Raw genomic sequence first — 17,747 nt, 5'->3', positions numbered from 1 at the left:
CAGCACCCACAATCGCTTGATTGTCAGAAGTGGCCCAGACATTCCTAGGTTTCCAACTGAACCCAGGGCTGTCCAGGCCATTGCCCACAATCAACCATCGCCACAAGCACTGGACCACCCCCTGGGACTACCCCTGGCCTGATCTCCAGGGAATAGACTGAAGCAGCCATGAGGTCTGCGATAGGGCTGCTCCCTGCCCAATCCATAGGACGGGGTTCTGGCAACCCTGCAGTGGTATAACCAGGATCTAAAGAACTTTATGCCCCAGCCCAAACATGGCAGGGCACAGGATGCATGATTTTGGAAATAGGGCATAAGATTCTTCAGATATGAATCCTATCATTAATTTTAATATCTGCCAAGGGCCCTAAGCACTTAACAGGTGAGTGGGATGAGGCCCTGAGTTTTAAGTGATGCATACTAAATGAAAGGGAGATGCTTCTCATCCCTTTTAGCGCACACAGTATGGGAGTGGGTGCTCGGGGTGTGCCTAGTCAAAGATTCAGATTATGAAGGTACTTTTTTCCCCCCTTCTATTGCAAAACCTAATATAAAAAATCTGTCAAGAAGATGAAATTAATAAATATTTAACACAATAAATGACAAACAGATTGAAAACACCTGTCATAGTCATACATAATGGATAGGCTGGATTTTAATTCTAAAAAATATTTGTAATTCTATAGAGAAAAGTAAAGGTAATCTAATTTGATTTTTTAGATTGTAAGCCGATTACTTACAGCAGTGGTTTTCAACCCCTGGTCCGCAGACCCCTGGGGGTTGGCAGTCTTTCTCTAAAAGGATCTGTGGGAGATGACTATGATCTTGCAAAAGTATGTGAATAATTACACCTACAATTCAAAGGCGTCTGCATCACCATTCAAAATTTTTTAGGGGTCTGCAACTGAAAAACGTTGAAAACCACTAGCCTGAAGCAATGAGAAAACATTAACTGATCAATTTACAGTGTCACCTACAAAAAGACTATTTCAGAAAATTCAAGTGGTCTTTCCATGGACACAGTGATCAATACTGGACTCCATAATTTTTTAGCATGTAAAACTACCAGGAAAATTTTAAATTAGTTCAAGGCTCTAACCACCTTTAAAAAATAAATCAATAAAAAAAAATTAGACATTTCTGTGCACCTTGTAAAGTCAAATTTTTATGTACCTAACATAATTATGCTTACCTGTGGTTTGATCCACAAGTACACGCGAGTTGATGATGCGTCCAAACCGTGAAAACATATCTTCTACATCTTTTTGTGTCATTGACCTCGGAAGTCCACTAATGTACAAGTTAGCATCTTTGATAACTTCAGAACTTGGACGAGCATAAGAAACCTTCAAAATAAATGTTTTTGCAGTATATGGAATTATATGATTAAATTAAACAGCACTTGTTTTGTTGGGTTTTTTTTTTTTATAAAAGACATCTAAAATGCAAGCAATTTTTTCTACAGTATTTTTATAAACAAGGGAGAAAAAAGCGAGTGAGCAAGAGGGGAAAGATAAGAGATCTTCTTATTTGATGCAAAAAGATGTTACATAATCCCTTCTGGGGATGAGCTAACAATAGCCTAGTACTGATGATATCAATGAACCATCATGATAAAAGTTTTTCTTGGGTACCAGACGTAGTATATGTTATGTCAGTGCCTAGAAAATATCAATAGCTGTATTCAAGCACCAGCAGAAAAACTCAATACATCAATGATAGTTTTAGCACTTAAAACTAAGCAGCATTAGCATGTATCCTCCTCCTCACTAGAAAATGAGAACATTACAAACAATCTCATAACGTCTGAAAGTCTATCCTTTACAGGAAAATGGTAGAAATTCAAACCAACTAATATAAAATGCACTCCTTTTTTCATATTTTAAGGCAGAGCTCATCATCAAGTACCTGAGTTTCACATGAGTTCAATCCAAAAGCCAGGCAACAATTTGGAATAGTCTTACCTACTGTGGACAGACACAGTCATCACATGTGGCATTGGGATAGAACCCATGACCTGCCAGTAATTATGTACACCAGGTGTATGAAACTGTCACCTAGACACTACAGTGATGAGTGTTCTGAAAACGGAGGGAAGGAGAAAGAGAGAATCTTTGAAAAATCAAGCTGTTACAAAGCAGAGGTGTTTGACAGCTCATTCCATTGTACTATTCTTCTATAAATGCCCCTGTTCTCAGTTTGAAGCTCTCCACTGCAGCATTCACTGAAGGAGAGCAAACAAACATAAAACTAACATTCATTTGCATGAAAAATTTTAAGATTACAGAGTAATAAGAATTTCTAATATAAATTGTTAACAATTTCAGTAAACTTGTTTTGCAAAGCAAAACGGTACCTGTCTCCTACCAGGGGTGGTGATGAGGAATTTAAGTGACATCAAGGACAAGTATTTTGGGAACTCAAGAGAAAGGGCTGTAACTAATATTCAAACCTAATGCATGGCCACTGGCAGCAAAGGTGGTGTTGACATTCAAAGAAAATGGTTCATGTTTACAAAACACTAAGATAAAACACCACCAAAAATACAACCCCCCTCCCCAAGTTAGGATCCTAAATCCATGTTTAAACATCTAAACAAGTGGCCCAGTTTTCAGGTGTTGAATACTCAGCAGTCCACATTGATTTCACTGTAATCCTGTGCTCATGAAAATCAGATCTTAAATCACTTTTTAAAGTATAATGAAACAATTAAATGTTAATTACAGGTTTTCAAAATGCACTCATAAAAAGTTTAACTAGTCAGATGATCTTTGCAAATATTTGCCTCTCTTATTAGGAACTTTCACTTACTCAAGATCTTAAGTTACCATTCATTCCTGAGGTTTTAAACTGGCAAGGCACAAAGAAGTCTAAAAGAAATTGGGGAGGGACAGCTGAGCAGAAGAAGGTATTACAATTCAAGAATGCCAGAGCTCCGCTTAACTATTCTAAATATATAATGTCACATTTTAGGGTGTAAACTATAAAATCCATGCTTGCTACCTTGATAGTTTTTGACTGAAGTCTCAGGCCATTCAGTGTGTTTATTGCTCTTTCAGCATCTTTTGCAGTCACGTAGTTCACAAAGCCATAGCCTAAGCTGTGTCCTGCATGGAAGAATATTTTACATTAATCCTAATAAAAAGTGGTCTGTCTGCTGAAATTAAAGGTGTTCGTTTCTTAGCCGAGTTCAAAACAATACACAAATATCATATGTAAAAACCCCTTAGAACAGCTATGGTAAAAATGCGCCGTTAAGTTTTTCAGAGCTGACAATTGCGTGGGCAGTCTGATGTGATGCTCCTTCACTTTCCACTTCAGACATTTATCCATTTTTGAGGCTAGTGTACCACAAATAATAAGCAGGGAGCCCCCAGAAAACAAGTCATTCCAGTTTGAAACACTGACTTGGGAATACTAAGCTATCATCATAAAACTACAATCAGCAAACTGTCACACAGAAGTAGTCATGGTATGTGACATTCATTTTTCACTTCTGATCTTGTAAAACAGAATAGTTAAATAGACAAAAGAACAAAGCATTACATTAAACTCCTAAATATACAGTAGCAAACGAGATATTTTGGCATATGAAACTAATCGGAGGGGAAAAGAAAAACAAAAGTATCACAAAATTATCAGTTTTCCTGCAATTGCTCCAGTAACTCAGTCCTCCATTCCTGGGGGCAGAAGTTGAGTTTTTTCTTTTCTCTTTCATACAACCCCTATGATTTATCTGTCACACTGCATACAAAGTTAAAAATGGGCAAAACCTTTGATCCAGGTAGGTCATGGGCTATCACTTACTTAACCAAACAGTCCTTCTCAGCAGATATATTACTGGATGTTCATATCCAACACTTTTCTTAAGGTATTCTTAAGACTCACAAAACAGCTTGAGGGGAAGAAAAAAAAATTTCAACACAGCCTAGACAGTTTGAACAAACTGAACAAGTTGAACAAATGAATCAAACAAAAATTCTTTTCCCAATCTCCCAAAATGCCGGTCTCAGGTGGGGGACCAAATGCAAGGACTGCCTGTGAGTGGAACTTATTTGTGGTTAGTAATTTCTAGAGATATTTCAAACTCTTAATAATTTGACAGAAAGAAACTGGTTCCCATTCAGGCACCTGCTACTCACTTTCCCCCCACACCTGTCATCAAAGCTTTAGGCTGCAAAAGACACACTAAAGAGCATATGAAAGATCACACTATCTTGCCAGATAGTCTTAAAGCTATGCCTAAACACAAGGCTCAAAGTCAGTAAAGAAGGTGACTCTGCCTCCTCCCCGCCTCCCTGTGTCCCACCCTGCCAGAAAACCATACTAGAAGACGCTCTTTCAACTATAACCATTTCTGTCATCTAGGATAGTTTCAGAGTAATACTCAGCAGGCAAATAAGCCATCCCTACCTTCCTGATATTCTCTAGTTAAATTAAGCTCACATCATTTCAAAGGAAGCCTGAATGCACCAGAAAAGGAAAAAGCAGTTTTCTATCCCTGTCCTACGCAGTCTATAGAGAAAAGCAGCAGAAGACACTAAACCACCCATCCAAAAAAAAAGAAAGAAAGAAAGTTTCATACACCCACAGTAGGAATTATCTCTGTTTGATTAGCAGCAACTAAGGCTGGAGAGAGTCTCCAAAAGTATTACAATGTAGTCACTGTGTAGAATGCTGGAAGAAATGGCGTATGTACAAGATGGGGGCTAACTTGGCGGGCAGGGATCCTTACAAGAGCAAAACCTCTATCTGTTCCCAATGAAGCTGTACAAATTTGCCAGTGTCAAACATATTACACCTCAACATCTTCTCTAAAGCCAAATATTACTAGTATACAAGCTCTATAATCTATAACATCTAAAGGCCAAGACAAAAGTGAGGCACATACTTATTAGGGAGCTCCTTTTTGCAGACAATGCTGCACTCACTGCCCACGAAGAAAGTCTACTACAAATACTCATGAAATGCCACTCCCAGGCTTACAGGATGTTTGCCCTGACCATCAGCATCGAAGACAACTATGGTCCTAGAAAAGGGTGTTCACCAGTCACCATCTATCAGCCTGGACAACACACCTCTCGAGGCAGTGAACAAGTTCTGCTACCTTGGATTCACAGTGAGTGACAACCTATCACTGGATGAAAAGTTAAATATGCACACTAGAAAGGCATCTACCGCTTTCAGTGAGCTCTCCAAACGAGCCTGGAACAATACAAAACTCACAATCAAAACTAAGCAGCTTGTGTACAAAGCCTGCACCCTCAGTGTCCTTATGTATAGCAGTGAGGCATGGTCAACATACGCATATCTGGAAGAGAAGCGGAACAACTTCCACCTACGTTGTCTACAATGCACCCTTGACATCAGGTGGCAAGACAGAATTACCCACACAGAGGTCATCACCAAAACCAACCCACCAACCATCGTTGCACTACTCAAAACAGTGGCGCCTGCAATGGCTTGGCCATCTGTGCAGGATGGAAGATGGCACATCCTGAAGGACACCCTGTATGGGCAAATTGCAGAAGGGAAGAAAAGAGTATTGATGACAAGGATAACTATCATATAAAACAGCTTGTGAATATATTTCAAAACCAAAAGTATACTAAAAAATACTCCACAAATGCCAAACTTACATTCACACGTGCTACTATGAATTCTAGCTGTGTGCCATTCAGAGAAAGGGCTCTTGATAAAAATAAGTGATTCCCCTTTTTAGTTTTAAGACCTGGTTCTCAGCTCCACAATAGACATGCTGTCCACCTACCTGCTTCTTTCCCCTGTTCCACCTTGGCTGCAATGCCCGAATTGCTAGATCCTGTTTCCCCTCTACGTTCCTCTCCTGTTACTAGTCAAGGAGGGAAGGGGGGAAACTTGTGCCATTCACAACAAGAGAAACAGTCCTGAAATGACAGTCCTCCACGTGTGCCCTGAGTTCACTAGCTGATCACAGCAAGCTCCAGATGAAGTCCCTGCTTTGCACAGCTCCACAGCCCAGAGGATAAATGCCACCAATGCTCTTCCCTTCTTTTCCCCCCTGCTGCTGCAGCCCTCAAGAAGTCAAGGCACATGCAGAGCTCCAGCTGCACTGCCATGCCATTGAGCTTGGCAGGGCACACTGCTCATGTGTGTGCAACTGCACTGACATGGATTTTGCAAAACTCATTGCTGAGCAAGATATTACTCTTTTACCTTGGGAGATCAGCATCATTCTCCCATTACTTTTACAGACTAGGGTAACTAATGGCAGAGTAACTGCACATAATCATTTCAGAGCCAGAAATAGACAGCAGGTATCTATGACAGAACTTGAGCACGCTCCCCCCAGACTGTGTCCACTTGAGTCTGCAAACACATTCCAAGCCAGAAATAAGTCACTGAGGCCGAGTTTTCTTCCCTCTGCATCTGCTCTCACACCCTCTGCCTCCTCAGGATGAGCATGGTGCAGTCAATAGCAAATTTGAAGGGGGAGGGGGAGAAGCAGGGGAGTAAAGGTGCACTTAAGGCTCCTAGTGCTGGGAGTCGCCTTGAAAGAATATAAAATAAGCCCTTAGACCAGAGGTGGGCAAAATCTGGCCCACGGCAGACCCGTCAGACCCACTTGGCCCAGACGCAGTCCAATCGTGGCATGTCCTGACATCTCCTGGACATGCAGTAGGGCTGGGACGGCTCTATGGTGGGACTGCCTTACTAGATAGCCCAGGTGGCAGTGGCTCTCTCTAACTGCCACTAGCCCCAGCCCCGCAGTGCCGGCAGTGACCCACATTGCACAGCCCTGACCCCAAGTGCCCTGTGACTGCCTAAGGTTCAGCAGCGATGGCGCAGGGCAGAAGCTGTTGCTCGGTGCAGAGTAAAAGCAACCCCCCCACCGCTGCCGCCATTCCTGCAGCAGCCGCCCAAGCCAAGCTGCCCTGCGTCTGCTTTGCGCGGCCACTACTGCCTCGCAGGGCAGCCCAGAGGCAGCAGTGACAGCCACATAGATACAGGGCAGCCCAGTGTGGGCTCCAGGGAGCTGCACCAGGATCAGCAAAAGGAGGAGGGGAAAGGGCTGCTTTCTCCTGCGCTGAGCAACACCTTCTATCCTGCACAACCGCTGCTGAGCCTGGGTGAGTGAGCCTATAGCAGGCATGGGGGGGGGGTCGGGGCTGTGCAGCACGGGTCCCTGCCAGTACTGTGGGGCTGGGGAGAGTGGTGAGGGCAGCCAGAAGGAGCCACCACCACCTGGGCTGCCTAGAAAGGGAGTCCTGCTGCCCCAGCCCTACTGTGTGCTCAGGAGGCAACAGGATGCACCATGGGCAGGCAGTGCAGGGAAGGCCAGGTCAGGGTTGTGCTCAGGTTCTGGCTGATCCGCTCTGGCAGGGGTGAGTCTGGAGCTGACCGGGGCTGCATGCTGTTAGCGGCTGTGGGAAGGCTCCACCAGATGCGTAGAATTTAGGCTGTTGCAGGGGTGGGTGATGACTGGCTGGGGTGGGGGCGGCGGCACATGCATGTGGGGACTCCCATGAACAGCCCATCATGCCCACAAACCCTCCTCTACAACCCCCAGAACCACACACTCTCCCACACACATGCACATGCACCCCTCATACCCCCCCCAGCCACCATCCTCCTCCACACACTGTACAGCCCCCCACAAACCCCATACCTACCCATACACCCCCCCCACAAGCCACCCATACCCACCCACATACACCCCCTACACACACTGCCACACACCACCCCCTTACAGATCCCACACTTACTCTTGTATGGTGGGGGTATAGAGGAGTTGGGGGTATGGGTGAGTAAGGCTTCATTCTGAGCTATTATGCTATCACCTCTATATACACCACACAAAACACACACAAATCAGGACATATTTGTTAAAATAAGATTAAAATATGTTATTGTCAATGTTCGATTTTTAGTATAAAATTTGTGGAGTTTTTTTGCTAGTTCCAAGATGGCAAACCCCCTTCCCAAAAGAAGTACTTCTGCAGGCAAGGGGACTGACTTCTGGTGGCAAAGGTCAGAGGTTAGGGGCAGGACTTCCAGTCCTAAGATGGCAACCAGGGCATGGGGCACCAAGACAGCTCATCAAAACTCATTAAGCAGCCCTCCAGCCAAAATAATTGCTTGTCCCTACCTTAGATCTACTGAACTTCTAAATAAAATATGCCACATATTTTCACCCTGCCTATACAGCATGTAAAATAAAGTTACTACTCTCAAAGTCTTTTGACATCTATAGATGATTAGTGTCGATACAAGGAAGTAAGTAAATAAATACCTCCTGCTGTAACTACAACCCATTCCAGAGCCTAGGAATACCATATCTTGCATTCTAATGCAAGGAAATACCTTGACGTGACAGTTTTTCTTGCTAAGTATTTTTTTTAAACTACAAAGCTCCATACAAGCTCTATCCATCAGCAGTGAGATTTTTCAACAAGCTGTGCTAGTACCAGGGGTATCTGATATGACTGTAATTGGCCAATGAAATTCTAGTGTTGAGATGGGCAAAACAATGCATGCACACTTAAAGGAAACATTTGAATGAGTCAAAAAAAATGAATGAACTTAGTTGTAGTCATACACAAAAGATTCAGAGATCAGTGTGGACAACTCAATGAAAAACTGATCAGTGTTCAGCAGCAGTAAAACACAGGAAGCGTTATTTTAGGACATGTAAGGAAAAGAACTGGTAAATAATGAGAATATTATGCCATTAGACATCTATGGCATGTCCTGATCCCTGAATAACATATACCGGTGGTTCTCAACCTTTTTGAACTTGAGGGACCTCTCCATAACTTTTGTGGATTGCATGGCACCAATTTATAAATTAGCGTTTTGAAATTACAGTGCTTACCTCCTTACACAGGGGCTGAGCCAGGGATGGGCAATTATTTTGGCTGGAGGGCCGCTTAACCAGTTTTGCTGAGCTGTCGAAGGCTGCAAAAGTAGCCCCAGCCCTTGACAGGTGCTCCCCCTCCTGGCTTTCATCTTGGTTGGGACTGGAAGTCCCACTCCTAACCACTGACCTCTGCCACCAGAAGTCCCCATCCTTGCCTTGGAAGTACTCCGGGGTAGCAAGGGAAACCCATGGGGAGGCCTCTTCCACCCCTGCCAGGGAGCAGCAGCAGCCAAGCCTACCCTGCTCCCCTCAACACCAGTTTCCCCTCCCTACCTGCTGCCTGGAGTACTGCAGCAGGGACAGAAGTCATCACTGGAGGCTGAGGGAGCCCAGCAACCTCCTGGGTGGCTGCAGCAGCAGCAGCCCTGCCTCAAAGGGGTGCCCACTGGCCAGGCCTGGGGCCCTCTGGCAGGGGAGGCTTGGAGCACAGAATGCACTGCCCCAGGTAGGAGCGGGTGGGACTCGGCTCCATGAGGACCACAGCAGGAGCAGGCCACCAGCCAGGCCAGATGCAATTAATTGGTGGGTGCTCACCTGCAGGCTAGATTCAATCAAGCTGGTGAGCCAGATCTGGTCCACAGGCCATATTTTGTCCACCCCTGGGCTGAGCAGTAGGAGTGGGAGATCATCCAGGCAGGAACAAGCCCAAGCCCAACTTACCTGCATATGTACTCACACCTCATAGCACCCTTCAAAAAGATCTGGCAGCACCCCAGGGTGCCCCAGCAGCCAGGTTGAGAATCACTGTTATATGCAGTACTGGTCAAACCATTTTTAAAAAGTTACTAGAAAATAAGATGTCAAGGACAAGCAAGAAAGCAAGGAAACTAAAAAGCAAAAGGCCATTAAGACAAAAGAATATTCAAGAAATGTACATGCGTATGGTTTGTACGCAGACACAAATGACACTGAGATTGGGAACGCGCGCAGCTATCTTGCTGCACTGTTGTTACTGTGCCTCACCAGCAGGTGGCAAGGAAGCAGGGAATAGCAAGCAGCTGTCCCTAAATGGCTGCAGACGGACAAAACATAAAACTAGTAAGTTTATGTAGGTAGAGTTGTATCCTCAATCGTTTTAGGAATAACTCTTCATTGGTTTAAGCAAGGTTGCTTTGGCTTAGGGGCGTGACTCATCTATCTGCAAGTGTGTGCATATACGTAGTGCAAATTAGATCAATTTGAATGTGTTCTTTCCATGGCCTTGCTACACACTCTTGCTTATTTACAGATGTAAGGAGTGTTGGGAACTACGAGTATACTCTAGCTAAGCCTAAAGAAACTTGCTGCTTCTCTAAATTAAGTTACGCTGTGGAAAATGTTACATGCTCAACCAGCTTCAGGAACAGGGGAGCAGAAAGGAGGCATTCAGCAGTTTTTTTCCTATGCTTCTGTGAGTACTGCACAGAGGTCTACTCAGCTGGCTTCAGGCATCTACTCCTAAGAGTTTAGAAGGGGTCAAAAAAATGAATATGTACATGCATGAGACATCTCACCTAATGTAGCTGTAGATGTTTATAGGACATGTACCTTTATGCTTCAGGAACAAAACCAACTGCTAAACAAAGAAAATGAACAAATCCCTTCTATGAGAGCCTCCTCTTGAAGCACCTGGGACCAGCTACTGCCAGAAACAGGATAGCAAAAGGAGTCAGACAACTTACTCCAATGCAATATGGCAATTCATATATTTATAAACATTTTCAACTCCCCAAAACTAACTGCAAGACCAGCATTAGGAGGGGGAAAATGCTTAGGAACACATTCATCCCCTACTATTTTAAGCAAGTCAGACAGCTTGGCAGAAAGCAGGATATAATTTGCATCTTTATCAATGAACTAAATCAGAGATGTATAGCATACACTTCCATAAGCAGAGGGAATAGTTCATCAGATGCTGTGAAGGGACTACGGGAAACAGAGGTGTTAAATAGAGAGTAATGATTATAATACAAAGAGTAGGGTAGGGGGGAGGAAAAAGTTGGTGCACTGTTGAGAGGGGCAAGATGGGTAGAAGAGAGGGGAAAACAACAAAACCCTACAAATCAGTTAACCCTGTCAAGGGACACAGAACTTACAAAAGGCTAATCCAAGTAATAGGATAAGAATGCATTGTCTTAACTATGGGCTAAACTGAAACTAAATCTGTGGATTTCTTGTTCCACAATTCCCTGTTCAAGCCTTACTCCCCCCAGTGAATAAGCTCTCTAGTTATGAAAGCTTATACGATACATCTCTGATTTAGTTAGACTGTAAAGGTGCAAATCTACCCTGCCTTTTGCCTGACCTCAAACTAACATGGCTAACTACCTCCCTTTGAAAACTTTAGTCATTTCTGTCTGCTGTATCTATAAATGGCATTACTACGTGCTATGTACAGACTTTGAGAAATCATGTCACCCTTTCAGTTAGATTTTAAAAAAAAAGCTGTTGTATACAGAAAGTTAACTAAAGGCAACAGGTTTTAGACAAAAAGTAACATACATTTTCAGGCTTTTTTTCACTGTAGAAGATATGACACACTGGGGAAAGGATTTCAGGAAGTTACCCCAGATGGATGGAATTTGATTTGGGAAGAGCTACAATCAGCTTGATTTGTAGTACAACTTAACAGATGAACGTACTTTAAAAAACAGCATTAAAATTGGAAGTAGAAGAAATTACAGAAGAGAGCATATAAAAAGAGTAATGGGGCACCACTGCTATGTCACAGTATTAAAAATAACCAAGTACTGCACAACTGAATTGCTGGGTTCAATAAGCAATGTCTTCCAAACCAGTGTTTGTCTGTAACAAGGTAACTTTTAAAAAGAGCATCTAGTAGATTGCAAAGTGTGAGGATGTTTTCCAGGGTTGTTGGTTGTAGCTGTGTTGGTCTAAGGCAGGGGTGGGCAAAATGTGGCCCGGGGCCGGATGTGGCCCGCCAGGTCATTCTATCCAGCCCGCGGGGCCCCTAAAAAATTTAGAAAATTAATATTAATCTGCCCTGGGCTGCCTGTCACGTGGCCCTCGATGGCTTGCCAAAACTCACCCGCCCCTGGTCTAAGGACATAAGCAGACAAGGTTCTTTGGCTAGATGTGATATCTTTTATTAGACCAACTGAATTGTTGGAAAAATTGTTCTTTGCAAGGGTTCAGGTACAAACACCCTTCTTCAGGCATGGGGAGAGTTTGGATGTGTTCTAGTTATCAGTAAACCAATCCCTACTGATTTATTCTTTTTGGTGAAAACTTTTTCTTTTTGCATTTTCCCCCCCCCACAGTTATTCAGGCACTAGATAAAGCCTTGTAGGTCACCTCTGAAGGAAGATTAGGGTGCTAAAAAGCTCCCTCTTCCTACAGGATGAAGTGGGCATTCTTTAGATCCAATCTTGTTCATCCTCCTGTTTTATAACTTACTCTCTTCTTGCCTTGTAAGACACCATGAGTCTCTGTCTGGACAGGCAGCACAAAGTGAATGAATAAATAGGCTTTCCACAAAAATCTCTCACCTCTGCCCCACCAACCCGCAGGCCTGCCCACCTGACGCTAGGTCCCTCTATCCTTCCCACCAGCCACAGAGCTCATGAAGGAACTTATGGCTGTACAATTTGGCCTCCATAAGCAGCGTGAGGCCCTCTAGTTACTACCAAATTGAATCTTTGGGACATAAGTCGCTCAAAAAAACCCCCAAACCAAACAATTTTTGGTCATTAACAGGGCTCATTGTTTTTAATAACATCTCACTGAAGAAACAGACTACTGAAAATTAGAGAAATGTAAAAAGGGGGAGGGGGGGGGAGGAGGAGAAAGGAACAAGCATCCCGGATGACAAAAGTTGGCTCAATAGAAAAACTCTATTATTATATAAGGTCTTCCAAAGACTTAACATATTACTTTGTTACAACTGTTAAATTTTGGTGCCTATACCGCAATGACTTGTAAAATTGATGTCAGGCAGCAAGCCACTTGGAAGCAAGAAACAGATGCACTAACTCTTCATTAGGCACTAAGTAAAAAAAAAAAAAAAAAAAGAACCTAATGGGCAGTAATCTAATCTAGTATCTTGTCTAATATTTAAGCAGCTAGCTTTAGGCAGAAGATGCCTACCAAACATGGAAAGATCTTTCTAAACTTTAAGGGTTCAAGGATCATTTATATCTTGAAGCAGTGGGTTTATAATCCTTCCTAAACTTAAATATTTACTACTCTTAACTGGCACCTTGTTACTGATCTAGTGTCCAACACATTTTTTAATTCTGCCACACTGCTGGCCTCAGTGATATCCTCTTGCAATCAGTTTCCACTTTAACTCTGCACTGTATAAAAGTATCTCCTTCCCTCCCTTCTAAATAAATCACCTTTCAATTTCACTGCTTTGTATTGAGATAGGGTAAAATATGAATGCATGCTTCCTTTCTTTTCATTAGCAGGGATCCTGGCTTTCTCTGATTAAAAAAAAAAAGTTTTAAAAAAGTAAAATATATATATAAATATATATATCCAGGAAGAGCGCACACCAACTGCTGCAGCTTCCTTAGCCTGACGAAGGGTTTTTGAACCCGAAAGCTTGCTTAATAACTATTCTCCAACCATTTGGGTTGGTCTAATAAAAGATATCAAATTCACCCAAGGAACCTTGTCTGCCTATGTCCTTAGACCAACACGGCTACAACCTAAACCCCTGCAAATATATATAGTGGCATTTTATTTTAATCACAGAAACATGTGGAGTTTGGGTAACTTTTTTTAATTTGAAAATTGGTTTTGTTTTTTGTTGTTTTTTTTTTTAAATCAGAGAAAAACAGGATCCCTGAACATTGGTATGGGTACTTCTGCTATGTGCCCTTTAGGATGAAAAAAAAAAAGCCCCCCAAAACCTCCTGTTCCTAGTTCTTTTTAATTAGAGCCTTTTCCATTCTGCTAACCCCTTGCGATTCTCAGCCGGGGTGACTTGAGATCCTTTTACAATACTAGGTGTGCTGACACCTAATACATGTTTCACAAGATAAACCTATATATTTTCAAAGAGAATTCCATAGCATCAAACTTTCTGACCCATTGTGGTCGGAGTTCTTTGCAACAGAATTGCTCTGTTCTCTGTGGAACAATAAAGAAGTGTGAAAAAGCTAGGAGCTGATGTTTTCCAAGGGGAGCCTTGAGTCTAAAGACACTGAGAACCATTTTGCTCACCACTTATATCCTATTCATTAAAACTCCTTTTATTTCTATTATATCCATTTTTTAAATGAAGCCTGGGATTTTCAGAAGTGCCCAATTCATATCCCATAGACTTTCAGTATTTCTTGTGTTCTTAAATTACTTAAGTGCTTTTGAAACTCCCCTCCCCCGACCAGAATGAGACATTAATACAGAATTCCAGTAAATGAAACTTTAAATTTCTACATTGAAAAAAAAGCAGGACTGTAAATTTATATGAAAATGTTACTTCTAGTTTGGATTTTGTAGTTCCAAACAACAACTAGTTTTCATCATAGGAAACACAGTTGTTCCTTTCTATTTTCTGATTCATGACAATGCTGCCTCTTTCTCATGGTAAATTCTTTTTTTGTAGTAGCTTCTCATGATGGAATTCTACAAAGGTTTTTAAGACTGTAGAAGAATGATACCAAACTGCTCTTTATTTTACTGATATTCAAAATCCTAGTATGTTGAGATACAATTTTCCTTTGCAAAACCCTTGCTGATTTAACCCTATCTGATCAGGATCTACTTTGTCTATACAGTTTAGATAATTATTTGAATCAATTTACCAGACTGAGAAGAAAGGCTTACCAGTAGTCTAACCCTCAGCAATCCTGAAAAATATTTTGTTATGATTGTAAAAATGTTATCAGGCTTATTTTTAAGCTTCAATTTCAGTAAGCTTGCCTTTTATTTTTCTGCTAGCATTTCCTTCAAACTTTGGTGCATACAAACTTAAGAGCAAGAAGCCAATACCTTAAATCACCAAACTTTTCAAATTTTACTTCTTGAGAGTAGAACCAAATGTAGAGGTCACTTTACTTCTCAGAAACACTCCTCTTCCTTCACTTTTTTCTTTATTCCCCAGGGATCCTTTGGACCCAGTAATGCTTCAGAAGAATATTCTGCAGCCAGCTAACTGCAGATGTTTCCAGCACCAGGCTGCTCTATGTGCGTGCTGAGGGGCAGAGTTCTACGATTTTCTGTGCCATAGGTAATATGTATGGAGCGAGCTGGCACTGAGAAGGTTAAGGAGAAGGGGAGGCAGACTACAATGGCAAGTGGTATGATCAAAAAATTTGGAAAACATTACACTAGAATGGGGGCGGGCAAAATACGGCCCACGAGCCCATTCTATCTGGCCTGCGAGGCACCTAAAATTTTTTGAAAATTAATATTTCTGTCTTTGGTTCCTATCAAAAATGACAGGAACCAGGGGCCGTAGGACACAGGGGAAGCCTGGCGGGCTCCTGCAACAGCAGGGCCCACCTGGCCCTGCCCCCACAGCTGGAAGCCCCAGCAGGGGCTTCTGGCCTGGGACCACGTGGCTGCCCTGGCGCGGGAAGCTCAGGTAAGTGGGGGGAGGGCAGGGAAGGAGCTGGTGCGGAGAAAAGTGGCTCCTTGCCCACGCTGTGGCCGGCGCCCTGTGCTGCAGCTGCTCGCAGCCTGTATGGGGCTGCCTGTGCCTGCTCAAAATAAAATGAGGGCAGGGGGTACATGGCAGGATGCCCTGCTTGTGCCCCTTGCCCCCCAGCCCCACTGGTCTGTGCCCCCCAGCCAAAGCCCCTGCCCCCAGCCCTGCTCATGACCCTTGACCCCCAGCCTGGGCTCTGTAGCTGTCAGCAGCTACCCAGAACCTGGGCCAGCTGCAAACATCTGCTGCCCCACTGCCCGGCCCCAGCCTGTGCCTGCTCAGGACAGCCCTGCGCGGATTACAAGCAGCTGCAGCAGGGAGCGCTAGCCAGGGGCAGGGTAAGGGCCGCTTTTCCCCACACTCAGCACCAGCTTGTTCCCTGCCGCAGAGCAGGGGGTTGGGGCTGTGTGCTGCCCCCCCGCCTGTACCACAGGGTTGGGGGGACACTGGGAGTGAGCAGGTGTACGGGGCCCACACCAGTGTCCTGGGGCCAGCACCGCCGGGACCCAAAGCAGGGTGCCAGGAGTACAGCGTCCCAGCCAGTAGGGGCTCTATGATGCCAGGCCAGCTCCCCCCTCTCCCTGCTGGTGCTGTCCAGCCTGGCTCCACAGACCCCTGCCAGCCCATGTCCCGCTCCGGGCCCCGCTGGCACTGGCCCCAAGACATTGGTCCCAAGATGGTGACCAGGGGGAGGGGCACCTGTCAAGGGGCGGGGCTACCCATGCAGCCCTTGACAGCTTGCCAAAACTAGGTAAGCAGCCCTCTGCCCAAAATAATTGCCCACCCTTGCACTAGAAGCTTTGCATATATTTGCAATAGTTAACAAATTTGCTAGTTTCTTGGCTTTTTTTGTCTAAGTATATATTTCAACTCTCCACATTTCTATTAGCTTAATTAGCATTTCAAATTTTTGTTTTCTAAAGTAGTCAGGGCGTACCTCTGGCAAACATGCCAAATTAAGCAAGCCCTGTGCCTCTGGGTGCCACTTCTTTCTGCCTTGCGCTCCCTGCCTGATCTGCTGCTCTGCCTTCTGCCCCCTCCCTTATCTGCCACTGAGCTGCCTGCTCCCTTCCCAGTTCGTCATGTGCCCCACACAGGGGCCACCAGTGCCACAGGCTGACTACCCCTGTTCTAAAAGGATGTGCTTTTGGCTCAAATAACTGTCTGAACCTGCCTTTTCGGCATACTGATTTACTTCCTGGTTCCTTTCCAAATTATCACCTTTGCCCTGAAGAATTAAATTTGCTTTTGAAATGGCATCTGATTAGGCTCCTCTTTCCTTTTCTAAATCAATTTGTAGTTCATTGTTACTGACAGCCCTGAGGAAGAGGAAGTTACTGAAAACTATTTAACTTAATTGTAAGATGGTTTCTATTACTCAGCAACTCAGCTGTTGTTACTGTCTGAATTAACTAAGGCATCTACTTTGAAATAAAACAACTGGCCTCTTTGCCTGCAAATAAATTTGACTATGACAGTGGAACAAGGAGGATTAGAAGTTATGGAAAGGGAAGGTGAGGAGAAATTTAGCACTGCTCCTCTTAAATCCTGTACTTTCAAAAGTTGAACCCAGGTGCAAGGCTGTCCAGGGAGGTGGGGGGGGGGGAGGGATGCAGGCAGCGAATTGGGACCACCGCTCCACGCCCCGTGCGTTGGGGGGCCCCGCAGAGGCAGACCGGCTTAGAGTCCAGCTGCTTGACACCCTCCCTCCAGGCCCTGCACAGGCTGATTTGCCCTGGGCCCCACACCCTGCTATGGTCGTCTCTGCCTAAGTGTCTGATATAGCAGATTTGAATCTCATCTGTGTTGCCTCGCAAAGAATGCCGAAATCTACACATTGGCTATGTTGTCTAACCCTGACTCAAAACTGTGAAGTGAAACGCCCCTCTGGAGTCAGGAACAGAATCCAATATTCCTCTTTTCAATGACTGACAAATATTTATCATGCACAACCACATATCAAGTATACGAGCTACGCCACTCATGAGAAGAATTATTCCTGTAGTTACAATTAACCCATCATGACAAAGTGTATTTGCATGAGAGTTCTACAGCTGATTCTTTTGAATAGCTCAACACATTTCAAAGGCTTGTGTTTCAAGTTGGCTACTTTGAAGGTTGAGGTTTGTTAGTAAATACATAGCCCATGGCTTCAAATGGCTGGTAGCATCAGCCTTTTGGGGCTTTGATATGAAGATCAGACTAAGATCAGGGCAGCCGCTCCCCACCACTGTGTACAGCAGAGTCCTCCCC

The 17,747-nt window shown here is 44.0% G+C and overlaps 1 protein-coding gene across 1 annotated transcript in view; it reads right to left on the bottom strand.

The window, feature by feature from the left end:
• ELAVL1 (ELAV like RNA binding protein 1) overlaps nt 1–17,747 on the bottom strand; it is a 59,302-nt gene that overhangs the window by 12,123 nt on the left and 29,432 nt on the right. The window contains exons 3-4 of the mRNA XM_006269325.4: nt 3,004–3,107; nt 1,193–1,346 (exon numbers count right to left, since the gene is read on the bottom strand). Coding sequence (XP_006269387.1) covers nt 1,193–1,346; nt 3,004–3,107 — 258 coding nt within the window. The remainder of the gene's footprint in view (nt 1–1,192; nt 1,347–3,003; nt 3,108–17,747) is intronic.

The sequence above is a fragment of the Alligator mississippiensis genome, chromosome 16, assembly GCF_030867095.1.
Source record: "Alligator mississippiensis isolate rAllMis1 chromosome 16, rAllMis1, whole genome shotgun sequence".
NCBI classification, from domain to species: domain Eukaryota; kingdom Metazoa; phylum Chordata; order Crocodylia; family Alligatoridae; genus Alligator; species Alligator mississippiensis.
Note: the sequence above shows the minus strand (reverse complement) of the source record. Positions and strands in the feature narration are given on the sequence as shown.